Source organism: Temnothorax nylanderi, unplaced genomic scaffold (genome assembly GCF_030848795.1).
Source record: "Temnothorax nylanderi isolate EJ_2023f unplaced genomic scaffold, tnyl_v1.0 TNYL_tig0034_pilon, whole genome shotgun sequence".
Lineage (NCBI taxonomy): Eukaryota > Metazoa > Arthropoda > Insecta > Hymenoptera > Formicidae > Temnothorax > Temnothorax nylanderi.
Window position 1 is genome coordinate 1350855 of NW_027249096.1, and position 20090 is coordinate 1370944.

The following is a 20090-nucleotide window of genomic DNA, read 5'->3' on the forward strand; positions in this document are numbered from 1 at the left end:
ACCCTGGTTACGACCGAACTGATAAGAGTTTCCCTCGGTCGTTCCGTTCGGGGTACTCGCGCTAAGGGTGGCGTCATGGGGGTTCACCATCCCCGGTCGAAATGACGCCGTGTATTAACATACGACCGGTCATTTGGTCATTCATTTTCTCTGGGCCCTATATATATATATACATCATTATATATACATATGTGTATGCGTTGCGTAGTTTCCAACTTGTGTCTGTCACACTGTATACCACTCTATGTTGAATGAGTCCGAGAGTGACTGCGTTCATGTTGCGTGACTGGAAGGATCGCGTGTGTGATGGGTACGCTTGATTAGTGTGTGTCTACGTCTATTGTTTCTGTAATGGCGTGCGGAACATTGCGAGGAGCACTCGCGGGGTCTCCGTGCCGGTCCAGCCGGAACGGAGCCGGGTGACGGAAAGAAGGCCGGGCGCGCGCCGCTCGGTTCGCGACCGAAGATCGCGGCGGATTGTAAAGTTTTAAAACGCGCCGCGGTGGCTCGGAGACGCCACGCGATCGCGCTCGCAATAAGTAGAAAAATTGCCGTTCGGAAAGGCAATTGCTCGAGAGAAAACGATTGCTCGCGCAATGCTGCGCACGCGCCTCCGTTTTTTGCCCGCAAACGCGGGTTCTGTGACCGTGGTAACGCCCTTTCTTCTCGTTGGTTTTTCCCACACGTAGTACGTTCTGGAGTTCCTTTACACCGCGGTAAGTTGCAGCTCAAGCTCTCGCTAATCGTTCATTATCCAAAAGAATTTAAAGAAAAAAAAAAAGAAAGAACAAAGTATCATCTATTGCTCGTTTCGCTCGTACATTCATCTTACATGTCTTTCGTATGACCCATTAATATGTAACACTTATGTATTTATATATCGAACCTTTTAGCCTGCCTAACACTGTCATTTACTTTCCTACGTTTCGTTTCTCTCTCTCTCTCTGTCACTCTCTTTTCTGCCATTCCTTGTTTTTACGCCGTCCATATAACAGCCTGTTATCATTTCTCATTATACGAATATTTGCGTTTCGCCAATGTTTGATCACACTTTGCTTATTTGTCTCTCATCTCTTTCATCCGACACCACCCCCCTGTTCTACTTCGTCCGCTCTCTTTCTCTCTCTCTCTCTCTCTCTCTCTCTCTCTCTCTCTCTCTCTCTCTCTCTCTCTCTCTCTCTCTCTCTCTCTCTCTCTCTCTCTCTCTCTCTCTCTCTCTCTCTCTCTCTCTCTCTTTCTTTATTTCTTTCTCTTTCTCTATCTATCTATCTCTCTTTCTCTCACAGCCTCTATCTACCTGTCTAACCTATCTGTCTTTATTCACTTTCGCGCCCCATGGCCACGCTCGCGTTGATACGTACAGGAGATGAGTCGTCGACGGTTTTTGCAGCGGTTTATCCCGCTCGAGGTAGCGCCGCGTGTCTCTCTCTCGTCGGGGTTTCCGTCTATATTTTTATAAAAATAGTCGAATACATGTTGTTCGCAATAAAAACGCCATGGACTTCGAAAAAACATACGAACGAGAAACAATCCTCGCGGTATTGATATCGAATTTACAACAAATATTCGGTAACCTACTTTTTTAAAATCCTTTTTTGTGGAACACTCTCTCTTGTTTTGTGTAAAATCCACGTCGGAAATAGATCCAGGGCGAAGTTTAATCATGCAGAAAAAAAGGAAACGGGAGCGGTTCTGTAAATAACTATACTGTCTAATCCTGAAGAATCTATATGCCGTTTCCTTTTTATTACGATATACAGAGAATCTCGTTAGTTATATATCATTTATCTCGCTTATGAATATACATATAACGCTTGTACTATCATCCGAGCGTCCGTCCATGGGCAAGAGCTCTTCACGTATACATTAAAGCCAACCGTACGAATTGTCTCTGTGTTATCTGTGATATGTCGTCAGATTGTTGTCTTCCCCTTTCTGTTATGTCTTGTCTTCTTGTCCCTTAGATGCGTTAGCCATATGACTGATATACATAATAGTATGTTACGAGTCGTATACTTACGAAAACCCCCTGGTCTTGTGTTGTTTGTGTTTGCCAGGCTTGCACTTTATGTACCATCCTGTCGAACTTGTCTTATAGTGAACGTCCTAGCATTTTACACGAACGCTGACCTTATTGCGCGCCTCTTGCGTGAACGACTCTGTTGCGTTCTTTTTTTATTATACCGTTCCTTTTTCTATCATATATATTATTATATATATATATATATAATATACATACGATACGAACACGAGATAATAACTCAACAAGTGTACATATTCGCTTTCTGTTCTATCGACGGATCGGCAAGTATTGCTAAATCGGCACCGTACGGTTTATGATGAAGGACCCCAAAGGACCGTCTCTCCTTGTCCCTTGTCTGCGTCTATTATCACCTGTCTAAAATGTGCCAATGACCCGACACCAACGCCCTGTGTCTGTCTTTATCCGATATATATCCAAGGAAATCGAAACCCACCGAAGAAGAATCACACCCAAACCTGGCCAATCCCGAGCTCTACCCCCCTCGTCCGTCTACCCTCCAAGATTCCCGCTTTACTTAACTTAACGATGCTTCTTTCTGGCGCGGAGTACTTACTGAAAAACGACGAACGTTTGTTAATTCCGCTGAGATTATTTCAACTGAAAATATTCGCGGTCTCTCGTGCGTCTCGGTATTTCTCCGAGATCGGTCCTCGACGTCCTCGTTCGCGCGAGAACGACGGAAGAGAGGCGAGAGGAGAGAGAAAAGAGAAAAGACCTGATAAACCGAGAGAAAGACTCACGCAAGGACAGAGAAGGAGAATGAGTTCATTCGATGAATTTATTCGCTCGTAAAATTCGGCGGAAAGAAAGAAAAAAAAAGAAAAGAGAAAAGAATAACGCAAAAGAATAAGAATAAGCTAGATTAATAATTCCTAACGGCGTTAGGTGCGCGTCGCGCGTGTATACATTCTCTTCTTTCGTTATTTGCATATAGGTTGACTACGACTGCCTTTAGAGATCTCGGTGCATTCGAGCATCATCCGTTTTTCTTTTTCTGTTTATCATTCACTATGGGTTTGGACGTACAGTAGTGACGACTGTGCCTGCCACCTTGCTATGCTCGCACTTGGAGGATCAGCGCCCGCCTCCCCGGCACAGTTTGATCTCCAAGCCACTCGAAACGAAGGCACGATCAGTGATCGAAACCGGCGGCATTGCCCGACAGAGATTTTATTGCATTTTCCTTCTTCGCATGTATGCGCGGAAATGCGTATCTGCATCTATTCACGCAGTGGCAGAAAAATGACAATTGGCGACGAATATAAGGATCTAGATGAACTATTAAAGAAAACTATGATAACTTTTAATCATTTGAAAATTTAAGTACATTAAGTACCTTATGTACAATACAATTCAACTACTTCCTTCCTGCAAAAATAATTGAACATTATTAAAGTATATATGTCTGACTATTATTACCTTATATTACTAGTCTGTGTAATATCTCAAATAAAATCATATTTCTATAAAGATCATCGCGAATATTATTGCATTATACAAGGAATTTTTCTTCATTTTTTTTGGTCACACAAGTAATTATTCAGAAGGCTATTACTAGCTTGGATAAAATATCGGCGTTGCTTCAGCTGTTTGTAAGAAATTAACAGAACCGTCGCTATATATCTGGCGCACTTTTACCTAACGGCAGAAACTGACCTCGTTGAAATAATCCCGGTTTCGATCCCTGAGCATCCGTGAAATCGGCAAACTCGATTATCCCAATTGGAAACGATCGATGGTCCTATATTAGGTGACGATCCGACCATCGACATCGCGCGCCAGCGTTGGGGACACGCGTGATCCTCCAAGAACGAATATGCCCCCATACGCAATCCCTTAGAGACTGATAAATATATATATCTATATATATATATATCTACATACCGAATGCATATAAACGGGTATATGTAGCTTGTTACACGGCGCGGGGGATCGTAGCTCATGTCGCACGTGTCGCGTTACATTCGTTACCCAACGGGTGGTGTAACAAGCTGCATACACACATGCGACTATCTTTTATATACATTATATATATATTATCTACGTACCTATATACATCGAAACCTCATTATATTCAGCACTACACGAATCGCTTAAAATATTCAGCTTCAAACATTCCAACTTTCTCTCGCCGAGAGACCAGCCTCCCTGGTCTCTCGTACCATCCATTCTCTCTCGCCATATCCCCCTCTCCAGTTCCGTTCACATGAAAAGTTCATATGATACGTCTATTATTATATTACATATTACATATCTCACGCCTACTACGTATCTATATAACATGACTGCATGCCTTTTACTCTCTCACGAGATAATTTCCCTACGAATTTTCCCTCCCTCCGTCCCTGTCCCCCCCCCCCCGTCCATCCTGGCTTCGGGACGAAGTATTATGTCTTCTTTTTTTTCTCTTCTTTTTTTTCTCCACCCTTTTTTCTGGTCTCTGAAAATCCTGAAAGTCAGTGCCGAGAAGAATGTTCCCGCCTCGCTGCCATCGCCACCACCGCGAATGCTGATTTTCGCGAGCACAAATGCATCGTCGACGCACTGCGCGTGTTCCGCTGCCCCCGCCGTCCAACCCCCCACGACCCCGTGTGCCCTCCTCCCCCATCCCCGTTCCGCCACCCGCCCCTCGCCTACGCGGCATTGTTCTATTTGTAAAATCAATTTGTATCGCTCCTCGATTCAGCCAGAGGCATTAGCTTCCCTTGTACGTGGCAACGCGGCCGTCGAATGTCGGCCGAATGGAGTTGCGGATTGTATTGGCAGCGAAGTGAGAATATTGGATCGCATTGAACCGTTGACCGCGGAAGCTGATTTAACAGGCAAAATCGATTGCTCGCGTCCGCGCCCGCGTAAAGACACCGGTCGTGCACCGACCGACCGAGTAGTACGATCGCATTACCCGTTAATTAGGCGGGCACTAAGTGGGTATTAACGGTGGCCGCCGTTGTTCGCGGTGGGATCGCGGAAAATTGAATCGTGACATAATTCGAACCTATATAACTTCGGAATCTTATGAAAATGTAAAGTGTATCAATGATTACACGAAAATAATTAAATCTAAAATTGCTGAAGCATTTATTTGAAGATCGAAAGCCCTGAAATGGTAACTGTGATTGGATATTCCGAAAACTTAATTTCGATACATTCGTATTTAAGTTACGAACGAATGTTCCGGACGCGAACGCTGTGAAAATCCAAATGATTTTTCCAAAATTGTACCTACTCTCGCTTCGACACGCGCGGACCGATCGAAATTGCATTCCGATCGTAGACAGATGTAAATTGTGAGAATGCTTCGTTTTAAATCAGCATTTCGCGGATTAATGGGTCGACGAAACGATCCCCCGCCTCGGTGGACCCCGATATATCTGTAATTTGTAACAGTCGAGTTGCGGTGATGCGAGGCCAAGTTGTTACCGAACAAGGACTCGGAATAGTAGGCATCAGAGTGTCCGTGGACAGGGACTCGCGCTTTGGATTCACCTTGACCAGAGCAGACGGATGGTAAGGATCAATACTCCACTTACATCTTATTCTATATATTGCTCAGCTTCATATATTAGTGATTTCTATTCAATTGTTAAAGTTATTAGTTTTTCTAAATTAAAATAATGAAATTAATAGCAAGAATTAATTCATGATTTGAAATACTTAAAGACATCAGAAACAAATTTATTTCGCAAATCTTTATCCGAAATATTATACGTTGAAGTTTTAAATATTATTACGTCTAATAATAATTTTTTAAGGCATTGATGCGTTTGAAAATAATAAAGGTCGATTATCATAGTGCGTATATTTTAAGCAAATAAAAGACTTCGTTTTTCCTCAGTCTAAAAAGTCAGATGAAGTGCCCGAATTGGAATAATTTCACGAATGCGTGTAAATGATATAAATGATTTTAAACGTGCATTCTGGTTTGTCCCTAATAGATATGGTAATGGATAGTAATTCATATTAATAATTCACCATTACACACGTAGAGGCAATTATGCCGTTCGTATTTTAAGCCGATGTAGTTATTACTGTGGCATAATATTATTTTGAAAGAGGGATTTGCACGATTAATGACAGACATCCATAACGTAAATGACGGATACCACGGGGCGTAATCCAGATTATTATATATGCATTATACCATCGCGCTCTGAGAACATTTAAGAGCGTAATCTCAAATCCGTATCTGCTGATTGCTAATTATTCTTGAGTGTCGTGCGTGAAATAAGTAGGTCATGTTATCGTGGATAATATATTACCGGCGATAGAAAGGGATTCATGGAAAGAGTTACGCCCGTTGTTACATCCGTTTACAGTTATATAGCGGACGACCAACACGCGGCCGTCGCCATCATCGCCTGTATTAGCATTTGCACATGCGATGAGCACGACATGTAGGGCCGGAGCTGGACGTCCTGCGCGATAGTATCAAGGCTGCATTGTAATGAAAAGGGGGAGGGGTAGTCCGGGGGGGAGGTGATGTAGTCGGGAACGACTACATCAGGCGAGGGTATATACAGCAATCCTGGCGAGAATAATTCTGAAACAGGAAAGCGGAGGAGTTGGGATACTAGACCGCATCAAAGCCCGAGCTAATGATGTCGAAAGCTTACTAATTACTCCGTGCAAACCTACGGTACCACGGCTCGATCCGTGGCCCCGCTCGGTGCATCGCGGGTCGTCGAAATGTGTTCGCATATCGACCGAATCTACTCGTTACGAAACTTTGTTTCAGCCATTCTCTTCCGATTTAATTCATATTAATCCAACGACCGGAACACCGCGCCTACTCGTAATTAATGCTCATAAATGCGAAATAACAAGCGCGTTACGTATTATTCTATTCATTGATGCACTTTCAATTATAATATCATTATAGCGTATTACAACTTAGGTGTATTTTTCGGCATGTAATAATTTTAACATGTATTAATGTAAAATCTGAATTCACATTTTGCAAATTTTTACGTAGTCAAAATTTGAAATGCGCGAAATCTTGCAGAGAAGTAAAATATGAAAATTATTATTTTAGTATAAGAGATGATCAGAATATTTCATTTCATCTCAGAAAAATTGCCCCACAAACGTGTGAATATGTGTGTGGAAATTACTTTATAAATAGTTTTCTCAATGGGGACGTTAAATAACTACATTAATAATACAATGAGTACAGTGCTACTATAAATCCTATTAAAAATATGTTCTGCGCAGTTTTTGTTTCCGCGCTCCCACTTTCAGAGAAGCCAGTAATTTTATGTTAGGAATATTACTTCATAAAATTCCATGGCGTACTTTTGAACCTAGGTGCAAACTTGAGTAACGAACGGGTTGAAAGGGAGAAATTACAAAGCACGTAAAAATCTACTTTGTCCATTGTTCACGTCAATAAATAAGACTAACCATAATACCTTTGTTCGTAATAACCCTTCAAGAAAGAGTTTTAAAATTACACATCGTTAATACTTCAAAAGCTATTACTGTTCTTTTAATATAATTATTTATATTGTATTGAAACTTTCATGCAGCTTCATTTTGCTTTTTTGATAAAAAAATAAAAAGGTATGCCATTTTAAATAGAAATATTTTTATTATATTTCATACAACCGAGGTAAATTTTTCTGTGTGGGGAAAATGTTTCAAAATTATTCTATTGTAGTTAACGATACGCCGCGCTTAGAAAATTAATCAAACGGGACGAAGGAACTTTTAAAAGACACGCGTTCCAATTCTAAGGCCTCGTCGGACATTCATTCTCGGATAAAGCGAGCGCACTATCTTGATCGACCTACGTCGGATCCTTACCGTAATACCGGCGGCAATGGAGTTCGAAATGCATTTACGTACTTTGATCAGGTTCGACGTCCTGGTCAATGGCGGAGGCGCCGTGACGCTTCAATTCCAGCGCAGCCCCTTCAAACCCCTCACGAGGACCGTCTTCGTACCCTGGAATCAGATCGTAGTTCTGCCGCCCGTTGTGATGATCCTCAGCAAGGAAGGCGAATCGTATAAATCTAACCAGCCGCCGAGCCCGGCAGTTGGTAAGCATCGAGCCTCGGATATATGTATTACGGATTTTTCCCCCTTTTTTCTCTCTCTTTTTTTATTTTTATTTTTTTTTATTTTTTTGGTCGGTCGACCTGGTACACATATATCTCATCGTGTTACGTGTCGGATCGCGTTACCCATTAACGTCACAAACGTTTCGATAAACGCGCGTACGTGCTCGATCACCTGAAACCGATCCCTGGCGCGCAGGGAAAGGAAGAGATAACAAAAGGAAACGAATGGACATGTTTTTTTATTATTTGCAAAAGTCCCGTTACGATGGTCTACGTAATTTATTATTGCTCCTCGTGACCACGTCGGATCGGATCGCGCGCGCCCGGTTATCCCGCGCGCATCTTCACCGTGTTGTTTCCAGAGGTCAACGTGTGTGCCGTCTTTGTTCCGTCCTTGAGTGTTATGCATTTTTGAGTTTCTTATCATTTACGGAATACAATATAATAGGCTTCCCAGGGATTTCAATGGGACTCTTTAGCGAGCACGGTCCGTGCTTGGAGCACGATCACGAGACGCTACGGCCAATTATCGTTAGCACGTGGATGCCGGAAAAAGTTGGCGGCTTGCCTGGCAAGAGCTTGGTCTTTGCTGAAAGTCAAGTAAGTTTCTACCCACGCAAACGATTTAATTATAACACTCTCGTTGCGTCAATCAAAATAAAGTCTTGATTTCACCATCATGATTAGGACGATAAAATTTTTAACTAAAATTTTTACATGACATAATTATCTTGATACCAATCTGAACATTCTGAACGCGTCTGAATGAAAAGCGGAGCGCGAGACTTTAAATAACAAATCTCGCACGATAAAGAACAAATCTCTCTCGACGTGTTACGTAAAAAGGACAGCGATCAAAGGATAATACACGAATGTAACAATATTTACGAGATTACAGCACTGTGTGCGACCGCATTGTACGCAACGTTAAACATCGCTTGCAGATCGTGCAGGAAAGCATCGCTATTCCGGGCTCCAATCTCCACTTGATGTATCAAAGCAGTCAGGCTGCGGGCTATCTCTCTACCGTGAGGATGCAACTGACCGGGCCGTTCATTCCGAAATCGCTGACGCACGTACACGTGCACGTGGAGATCGAGGGCTCGCTACACACGAAAACGTACGAGGCCGATCCGAATCTGACGCACACGTTCGCCTGGAACAAGCGAAACGTTTACAAGCAGAAGGTGTACGGCGTGGCGCAGGCGAGGATCTCGATCGGCTATCAGCATTCCACCTGCCCGTTGGTGATATGGGAGACGCAGACGGCCACTTTGCAGGGATTCGACGTCGATATCTCCGATATCGGCGGCTGGGGACTCGACATCCATCACCATTACAACTTCCACGAAGGGATCCTGCAGAAAGGCGACGGCTCTACTCTACATTTCAAACAGTATCCGCGCACTGTGAAAGTGGTAATGGGCACCGGCCTCCAGAGGAGCCTGGTGTGTCAGAATTGCGACGGTCTCGCTAAGGACGCCAGACTCCTGACGCCGGTGGCACTCGCCAGCGGACCCGACGGCAGCATATACGTCGGTGACTTCAATCTCGTACGCAGAATCACGCCCGAAGGAAAGGTTTACACCGTCCTGATTTTGAGGTAATTAATTTTTGTGTTTTCTGCAGAATTTTTGTAAATTCGGCGACGATTCAAATCTAATCTGGAACGCGTATCCCATCTTTTACAGCGCTACTCAAGTGGCGTATCAGTATTACCTATGTATCTCGCCGGCTGACGGGCACTTGTATATCAGCGACCCGGAGAAACATCAGATATTGAAAGCCCTCTCGTTGGAACAAGTCCAAGATCCCAGCATTAATATCGAGCCCGTTGTTGGAAGCGGCGAGAGATGTATCCCAGGTGACGAGGGTCATTGCGGCGACGAAGGTCAGGCCATCCATGCAAAATTGGCTCATCCTAAAGGTAAAGGACAAATTGAAACATATATCTGTCATTGTCTCGATTGAAATTAATTCAAGTAATCTCAAAAACAATTTTACAAAACAGCGAACATATGTACCGAAAGATTTGTAAATTGTAGAATCACTTGCAAAATAATAAAACGTGATTTTTGTTGTGATCTGCAGGAATCGCAATTGCGGCCGATAAAACGATGTACATCGCCGATGGAACGAACATTCGTGCTGTCGATCCTCGAGGTATCATACACACGCTCGTGGGACATCATGGTCATCACAATCATTGGTCACCCGCACCCTGCATCGGAGCCATTCCCGCACATCAGGCTCAGTTACAATGGCCCACCGGATTAACTCTGAGTCCATTGGACGGATCCCTGCACTTTATCGACGATAGACTAGTATTGAAACTCACCAGCGACCTGAAGGTGCGCGTGGTCGCCGGCACGCCTCTTCACTGCACCAGCAACGCGAACAGCAACAACAGCGGCAACGACGAACTTCCTAAACTGAACTCGTCGCTGACGACGATCCCGAAAAAGCCGGACGAGGTCCTCGGATCGGTGTTGGCCGTCGGTTTCAGTCCAACCGGCGAACTGTACATAGCGGATCGCGATTCTCACCGAGTGAACTCTATCAGGATCGTCGATTCCTCCGGGAAGATGTCACACTTCGCGGGTCAGCAGCAGGAGAGACTGCGCCAATGCGAGTGCAACAATACTACGCCCAGCACCAAGGACATAGACACGTGCACCTGCACGGACGATACCAGCAGCACTGAGACACTCCTCTCGTCAAACGCAAAGTTCACCGCGATATCCGCCCTGGCGGTTTCGCCGGACGGTGTCCTGCACGTGGCCGATCAGGGCAGTCTTCATATCCTGGCTCTCCAGCCGTATCTTCCGAACCACGACGAGAACGGGGAGTTCCGCATTCCGTTCCCGCCTTCGAATGAGATCTACGTATTTAATCGCTACGGCCAACACATCTCCACGAAGGATTTGACGTCCGGAAAGACTCGCTACTCTTTCCTGTATAGCAAGAACACGAGTTTCGGCAAGTTGTCCACGGTGACGGACAGCGCGGGCAATAAAATCCAATTCCTACGGGATTATAGCAGCGTCGTTAGCTCCATCGAGAACACTCAGGATCATAAATCCGAGTTGAAAATCTCCGCGGTTGGATTCCTGGAGAAATTGTCCGAACGCGGCAGGGCGGAGATCGCTTTGGGTTACGACGGCTCTACCGGTTTGCTCACCAGTCGATCGGGAGTAAGTTGGAAATTTTTATTGCTCATCTTTATATTAATAAAGAATAGCTTAGTCCATTGATCGAATGAATATTTATTCTTTCTTTTTTGCTTAATCATATATATGATGAAAAAATTTTGTAGACTTTTTTAATGAATAAATTACTTCTTATTGATAAAGCACAATGTTTTGTTAAAATTTCAGGGAGATGAAACATACATATACAATTACGACAGTCTGGGACGTGTAACTGACGTAATACTGCCGACAGGCGAGAAATTGAAATTATCATCGGACTTATCTGACGATGAAGGTCTATTGGTTAAAGTGTCTGCTCCGTTGCAAGCTTTATCGAAAGGTGATAAACAGCGAACTGTGGAGTTTGAGATGAAAAACGAGAAATCGAAGATGTTGACAGTCACTGACGGTATGTATTTTCTCTATTTAATTAATTAATTATTTAATTTTTGTTTAATCTATCTTTCCCAGTATGCAAGTATATCCCAATTTCTTTGCAAATATTGTTAAAACATTACTCTAATATTACTAAATACGAAAATTATTGCTCTAATATGTAATTTCTCATTCACAGGCACCAAACTCATGAAAGCAATCGCATTTACGAACAGCAGCCTGGAGGTGCTTCTACCTGGTGGTGGTAGAATACTGAGCGCGGCGACGACGAAACATCCGCTATTGAAACCGGCTTTGCCGGTGGAAGCGGAGATGCTGCCCATGTGGAGTTATCAATTGATGTCGTTGGGCGAATTAACGAACACCATGACGACGACGTACAACTTGGTCGGAGAAGTTAGCCATCCTCAGCAAACGCTGAATAGAGAGATCTGGGTGAACGACACGCGAGTAATAAGCGTCGAATTCGAGCAGGCGTTTAGCCGCGAGACGTTCTACGACAAGGCGGGAACTCCTCTATTGACAGTGATCTTCGACCAGGCCGGCCTACCCTTGGTCTGGCAACCGTACGAGCAAGGCCACAACCTCAGCATCACCTACGATCGATTCAATAGGATCGAGAGCTGGAAGTGGGGCTCTTCCGACGAGTCGTACGGCTACGATCGACACGGCCAATTGGCAGAAATTACCAATAGCAAGGACGGCACGAAACGGTATACCTACAACGACTTCAACATGCTGTCGAAGATCACGCTCGCCAGCAACAGACAGTTCTCGTTGCAATACGACGACGACGGTGGACTGCGACATATCATTCTACCGTCGGAAACCAAGCATTCCTTCTCCTGTCAGGCTTCTCTCGGTTTCCTCAGGGTGACGTATACTCCACCCGGCAGCACCAGAGCTTATCTGCAGCACTACAGTCACGACGGGAACCTACTGCAGACCGTGTTCCCGGGAGACGGAGCTCGTATCGTCTACAGATATCACACCTCGGGACAACTGGCGGAAGTCGTTCACGGTGATGGTAAAAGCGAGATCAGATACACCGAGAGTGGACTACCTTCCGAGGTGATACATTCCGAGAGAGACGTGGAGTACAAGTGGGATTATCAATATAGCGCGGGACTTCTGGTGGAGGAGCGCATAGATTTCGGCGCCAAGACCGGCCTGAGCAACGCCAAATTCACATTTGAATACGACTCGAACTTCCGGCTGGTCGCGGTGCAGGGTAGAATAGGCGGTCAGACGCTACCGCCGCACACCATGGCTTACAGTCCGAGGTCGGGTACGTTGGAACAAATCGGCCAATTCAAGGTGACTAAGCCGCAGTCGAATGAAACGACCGTGTTCGATGGTACCGCGCTGTTCTCGCGCACCACGGACGACCGATTCCTGGAGACTCAAGTCACGGTGACGATCCATCGGATGGAAGTGTTTAGGATGGAGTTCACGCACGATTCGCGCGGCCGCATCAATCAGACGAGAACGTACACGCGCAACGTCGCTGTCAACACGTATACCAACGTAAAAAATTACACGTGGGACTGCGACGGTCAGTTGACCGGCGTGGAGGCGCAAGAACCGTGGGGCTTCAAGTACGACGCTAACGGTAATATGCTGTCGCTCACGTATCGAGGTAACACGATCCCGATGGAGTACAACGCCATGGACCGAATAGTCAAGTTCGGCGAGGGTCTTTACAAGTACGACAACCGAGGTCTGGTGGTGCAGAACGCGAGAGAGGAGAGATTCAATTACAATGCCAAGGGTCTCCTCGTGCGCGCCACGAAACGCGGCCGCTTCGACGTGCGATACTATTACGATCACCTGGACCGCCTGGCCACAAGGAAAGATAATTACGGCAATGTCACTCAGTTCTTCTACAACAATCAGAAACGGCCGCACGAAGTGAGCCAGATATACAGCCCGCGCGATGGTAAACTGATGTCGCTGGTCTATGACGACAGAGGACATCTTATTTACGCACAAGTGTACCGGCACAAATATTATATCGCTACTGATCAATGCGGAACACCTATTATGATCTTCAATCAGTACGGCGAGGGCATCAGGGAAATTATGCGATCGCCCTACGGCCATATCGTTTACGATTCAAATCCATATCTTTACTTGCCGGTTGATTTCTGTGGAGGACTTCTGGATCAGGTAAATAAGAGTTTCATGTTGTACTATAATAAAATAAAAAATGATAGAAAACAATAAAATTTGTATCCAGGAACGTAACGATATTTAAAACTCTTTTTGTTATACTTTGTGTTTTAACAATATAATCTATTTACAGGTCACCTCTCTTGTTCACATGCCAAACGGTAAGGTTTACGACCCGTTGATAGGACAGTGGATGTCACCGCTCTGGGAGAACGTTTTGGATCGCGTAGACAAACCGACGCACCTACACCTTTATAGATTTAACGGAAACGATCCGATCGACGTCAGACACACAGACAGACCAAGTCAACCAACCGGTAAGTTCGCCGATGATCACCGAATATCACCAATGGTCCGATTTGCATCAATACACATTCGACGCTTCTCTATTTCCCAGATCACATATCATGGCTGTCGCATCTCGGATACGACCTGAAGAGCTTAGCGCCGCAGCTATTCCCAGACGAGCTGCCGGAAAGCCTCGTCCCGCGAGCGCTCGGTCCGGGAACCTCGATATTCGGTAAGAAGAAGAGAACGCGCAATCTGGGCGTTCAGTCCGGCTTCCTCGCGCACATCGCCCAGAGGCATTCGGGCGACGCGGTGAGTCTGTCCGCGCCGCCGCGATCGGCCTTGAAGAAAGACACAAGTGAGTTAATACCCAGCCGTCTGGGTGCGGCGTCCGATCCGCCGTTCGGCAAGGGTATCCTAGTGTCGAGGACCGCCGACGGCCAGGCGGTGGTGTCCAGCGTGCCCAGCGCTAACGCTATTTATGGCGACGTATTCACATCCGTGTTCAATCGCTCGTACTTCCTGCCATTTACATTCGTTGTGCACAGCGCGCAGCAGGATGCCTTCTACTTCGTCAAAGAGGAGACCTGGCGCGCTAGCGAGGATCGCGGTCAGCTGAAACGACTAGGGGGTCAGGTGAACACGACGTTCCATGAGAACGAGAACGGCAGCGGCAGCAGCTCGTTGATCGACGTGAAGATACACGGCACCAGCTACGTGGTGAACCTGCGCTACGGCACCACGGCGGAGAAGGAGAAGCAGAGGCTACTGCATCACGCGAAGGCGACCGCCATCAGAAAGGCATGGCACCGGGAACGCGAGGCACTCAAAACGAACACCCCCACGTCCGTCGAGTGGATGGTCGCCGAACAGGATGAGATCCTGAAGGTCGGCCTCGCGTCCAACTACGAGGGCGAGTACATACACGACGCCCAGCAGTATCCCGAGCTCGCGGAGGACCCCTACAACATCAGATTCGTGAAGAAGGCCGTCGACCAGTCGAGCAAGAAGCGACGCAGGAGGAGAGGCGCGCCGTCCTGTAAGCTCTGGTGGTTAGACAAGATGTGCTAGAGCGATTTGAGAATCAGTCGTATCGTCCCCTCGCGTGGGGACATTGTCCAGTAAGCCGCGGGACTTTCGAGTGAGCGACACCGGAGAGATAGAGCGAGATAGAGAGGGAAGGAGAGATCGGAAACGCGTGAAAGTCAACGAAGGGGGGTAAAAAATGCCGCTGTAGCACGCTGTAGCGCAGCGTCCGTATATATGCACGCGCATATATATAAACGTACTGAACACTATCAAAAAGTTTTATACCAAAGTCTATTTGTGTATTTCAAAGATGCCAAAAACACTATAACGTTATATTATATATAATATATTACAAATATATATATACCACACGAGGTATAGGGTACGTAGAGTGTAAGAGCCGTTAAGCGCACACGGAGGAACGCGGGTTTCACCGAGTATTCGCTCCACGGACCAGCAGCGCGATCCACGATTGGCAGATCCGCGAAAGCCTTACAAGCGACGGCGGGAGAGGAGAGGTGATGAGAATCGGGAGAGAGTGTTCATCGGATCCCCGGACCGGATGGAGGAACTTTGCGAGATTCCTTCTGGGAGTTCGGCGCGACGTGGACGCAGCTCGAGCTCACTACCAGCTTGCAGGTTTGAATTAAATTCCTGGATGTGGCGTCTCCTGATGACGTTCGTGAGAGGCAGGGCCAGCAAGCTCGTGGAGATTGCGCTCGAGGCCTAAAGTAAACGGCGGACCGTGGTACCGCGCGTGCGAATCATGCACGCTCGACGATAACACCGCATCGATACAAGGTAATTATAGTTATATCGCGAAGAGTGAGGAGAAAGGAGAGAAGAAGAAGAAGAAGGAAACAGGCCATTCGTTGTTGAGAGCGACGAGAGAGTGAGAGAAACTAGTCAATACATAGCTTTACATTGACATAGCAGCCTTCTTCGGCGTAGGATAAATGCGAGGAGAGTGCAAATCGGGGAGGAGCGATGCCGTTGACGACAACGTTGACGAGCCACGCGTGTGTTTTGCCCTGCCGGCGATATTTTAACGTCGTACTTATAGGAAAAAAGGAACAACGGCGGGTGTGATGCAAGTACGGTATTCGCGCGGTGACGAATACGGTGCGGAGAGCGGCAGCGAGGCGCGAAAACGTGTCTCAACCATGAATGGCCCCGGCGAGAAGAGGACCGAGGAAGAGAGGAATCGGGAGGAGAGGCGATCCTCACGGTCTTCGAAGAGGAGCAACTAGGAGCCAGCGATCGTGCGGACTCGATCGTGCGGTCTCGAGCTTGAATTCCGTTTGCGGCTTTAGACAATTAAGGACGAGACGAATTTGTATTATAAAGTGGTGCTTTTCTTGTACACGGCGCGAGAACGAGAGAGAGTGAGTGAAAGAGCGGCGGAGTGGATCAGCGATGATCGCGCGAGGATGTGGCATGCATGAGGTCGTCGAATACCAAATAGCGAGACTAAACGTATTTTTAACATGTGGATGTGTCCTATCCGTAGCGTAAGCGTTCCCGATCGTCGCCGATCGGTGGATCTATGTCGCGTCGTCGTGCGCGCAAATGTGCGGGAAGACAGTCAGTCGCTCGGGATCGACGGTGGGTGATCCTCCGTGATCGTCCGGAGATCGCGGAGAGGAATGCGAGCCGGGCGTGCGAGCCGATGTCGCTGCGTGTGAAGCCGGAAAACGAAGGAAATTCGGAAAAGGGATAAACTCATTATCGGTAAAAAAAAAATAATACATATACAATATCGCATATTTGTGCTTGCTGGATATGAACGTAACGGACGTTTACTATGTTTCCTCACCGAGAGTACTAAGTATGTGTATCCAAAATTACTGCCCGCCAAGTAACGATCGTTTCGCCTGTGTATATGTGTATGTGTGTGTATGCACGCGTCTCCGAGCGTACGAGCGTGTGTGTGTATGTGTGCGCAAATTCCCCGCGCACAAAACCCATATACGTGCATCGAACCACCCTTATAGCGTCGGAAATCCCTCTCATTATCACCCGCCAATCCATCTCCTTCTCCCTTTCCTCATTTCCCTTCATCGTCCGCCCTCATGAAGATCCCGGATCTGTCGATTTATCGCACGTACCTATTGTTTGTTCGCGTCTCCACGAACGTTCGTACTCGCCATTGATATTTTGCAATGCGGCTTTAGAGATGGTGCCGTTTATGGATAGTTAGTGGCACAACGACATTGCTGTCTGAATAGATGAAGAATAAAAAAATGTTATCTATATGCTGAGTGTATAAAAAAAAAATATATGTATAAATATATATAAATATAGAAAGAGAGAACGAGAGAGAGAGAGAGAGAGAGAGAGAGAGAGAGAGAAAGAGCGAGTGAAAGAGAGAGAGAGAGAGAGAGAGATAGGAAAGCTTCGTAACGTATTTTTAACTCGAGCGAGTGTTTAGACCTACACTACCCAGCAACGCGAAATCGTAAAAGATTTTCGAAAGATTACCAAACAACGTTCTGAAAGATTAAGTTGTCTTTACACTTTACAGCTTCTTTTACGGCGTCGCGTTGCCTGGGCGATTTTAAATCGCGGTCCAAGACGAGCTCCTCCAACCCAGAGGCACGCGCGTTCGCACGTGCCGACGAGGCCGCAAGGGCGATCCTTTTTGTACATTTCACGCCCTCGTTCGCACGCGCGAAACGACACGCGAAAGAACGGAACTCGCTAAATCGCGCCGTGAATATCTATCCCCTGCGCGCATTCATCATCGCGTACTTTCTCGCGGACGGCCGCGAAGAAAGGGGCTCGATCGTCGAGCCGCATTCCTCCCTCGCTTATCTAAGCGTAACTTGACACAATTGTATCTCGCTTTCTTTCAACTTTCTCTTTAGAAAGCACTTATATATGAAAATAGCGAAAACCTTGAAGCTATTGATCTCAAATAATTTACTCTGACTGTTGAAATTCGATTTCTTAGAAGCAATCGCTTTAAAATCGCGTTGAAATTTATTATTGAATAACGACAACCCTCGGCTGTATCGAATATAACTCTATCCAGTGACTGTAATTGTAATAATGAGGCAGCTGCCGTCTCTCCTTTCAGCAGGGGTGGTAATTTCGCGAGGGTAATATTTGAGGGTAATTTCCGTTTAATCTTCCGAGGGCTTCTGACCTCTCTAGATAAGCGAAACAGGAGTGCTTCGACATTCGTGCACATCTAAACACTCATCGTCTCCCCTTTGGCCAGCCAACCCCCTCACATCTGCTCCCCTCACACTGTCCCTCAACACTCTTGATCTTTAACCGTATTAATATCCGCTGTTGTGATCCGGCAACGGTGCGTTCAAGAAGAATCGACTATTTTTTAAATATCACGTGTCAAATTAATGAGCGGGCCAGGTAGCCGCGTATACATGTCGTACACGGGCAGGGCCCCCTAAAACTCGACTCGAGGTCCGACCCCGTTTCACGCGATTGTAATATTAGAAAAAAAAAAAAGAATTCACTCTCTAACTTCCGTGAAGTTTCATCTCTCGTTTTTGCGAACTCGTTCCAGACTCGTTCGTCCCCCCGCGACCGCCCGCGGGGGATCGCGACAAACTCCACGTACTTCTCTAAATAAATAAATAAATAAAAAAAGAAACGAAGTAGAACGCGCGAAGAAATAATGATTATGTGAGATAAATAAATAAATTATAAATATATATGAATATATTGAGAAGATATATATATACATACACGCGAGAGGAGCTAGAGTGGCCAATTATAGCAGTGACCGTCGATCCACGCATTTGCGGCGCGATTGGTTCTCGAGCGCGACTCCACGCCGAAAAAAATAAGGGGACGAGGGGGAGGGGGGAAGAATTCGGAATTCCGGAAAACGTGACGGAAGTTAAAGATGCGAGAACGAAAGAAAGGAAGAAAGAAGGAGAGCGTGAAAATGAGAGATATCCGAAGATAAAAGCGAGCGCGAAAGGCGAAACGGAAGAGTCAGCCACGCTAAAAAGCTACTACGACCACTACCCTAGATAGATTACGCTACTTTGCCGCTGATCTAATTGTTTACTGTCACGTGTTGCTGTAAACCTAAACCTAACGATACGATATTATATATATTTTATTTATATAACCTAATCAACTGTATTTATTGTAAATAGTCACGATGTTTGCTATGATATAATATATCTGTAATTGGATGGGAACCTGCCTGAAACTGCGCCCAGAGCCTTGTCCCCCTTCACTCCCCCCCCCCCATTCCCCGCAGCTAGATCCGTCATACATCCCGTACACGAGTACAGGACATATATGTATAAAAGCATATATACAAAATACGTAACACAGTCATACACGCACACAGCCATTACGCAAACGCGGTGTCGACTGCCGCGGTCGTTTAACCGATATAATTCAGAGGAGAGGATAAATGGAGAGGAAAAAGACGGGTGCATCGCGCGCGTTTGAATTATCACTACGTCAATATTTCGCATCGACAGGCAATCGATTTCATGTAAGACGCTCCATCTTATCGTAGGGAAAGAAAAGAAAAAGGAAGAAACTCATCCCGCCCGCTATCCGATCAAACACTGCCCTCCCCCGTCTCCCCCTTCCATTTGAACCCTTCCGTAAACGAGAGAGCGTTACGATGGTCACGAGCAATTTTTATAAATGTATTTTTTCGCCTCCCCCCCCCTTCCCCCTTTTCCTCCGCGTGTTGAAAACACATCCCCGATTCGATGATCATCGTAGAAGCGCCGGAAGTGAGTAATTTACGGACTTTTCCACTTGAACCACTGCCACGCGGCAGACGGCGATCCAACCAGCATTGTCCAATAAACTTACAATATTACTATCTTAAGTACAATATATTAAGTGTTTTCAGAAAATATATGATCTATATATGATAATAAAAAACGGGAAAACGTTTCACCGGACTTG

General features: G+C 46.0%; 1 protein-coding gene across 8 annotated transcripts in view; it reads left to right on the forward strand.

The window, feature by feature from the left end:
- Positions 1 to 20079, forward strand: part of Ten-a (tenascin accessory) — a 442890-nt gene extending 422811 nt beyond the window's left edge. For 6 of the 8 annotated variants that reach the window (XM_071703188.1, XM_071703190.1, XM_071703192.1 and 3 more), the window contains 11 exons: positions 690 to 716; positions 5432 to 5551; positions 7898 to 8082; positions 8552 to 8703; positions 9048 to 9706; positions 9795 to 10030; positions 10195 to 11297; positions 11481 to 11703; positions 11869 to 13859; positions 13996 to 14179; positions 14260 to 20079. In XM_071703188.1, the coding sequence (XP_071559289.1) occupies positions 690 to 716; positions 5432 to 5551; positions 7898 to 8082; positions 8552 to 8703; positions 9048 to 9706; positions 9795 to 10030; positions 10195 to 11297; positions 11481 to 11703; positions 11869 to 13859; positions 13996 to 14179; positions 14260 to 15221 (5842 nt within the window). In that variant the 3' untranslated portion in view covers positions 15222 to 20079. The remainder of the gene's footprint in view (positions 1 to 689; positions 717 to 5431; positions 5552 to 7897; positions 8083 to 8551; positions 8704 to 9047; positions 9707 to 9794; positions 10031 to 10194; positions 11298 to 11480; positions 11704 to 11868; positions 13860 to 13995; positions 14180 to 14259) is intronic. The other 2 variants (XM_071703191.1, XM_071703193.1) reach the window with 2 other exon arrangements.
- The last annotated feature ends 11 nt before the right edge of the window (positions 20080 to 20090 follow it).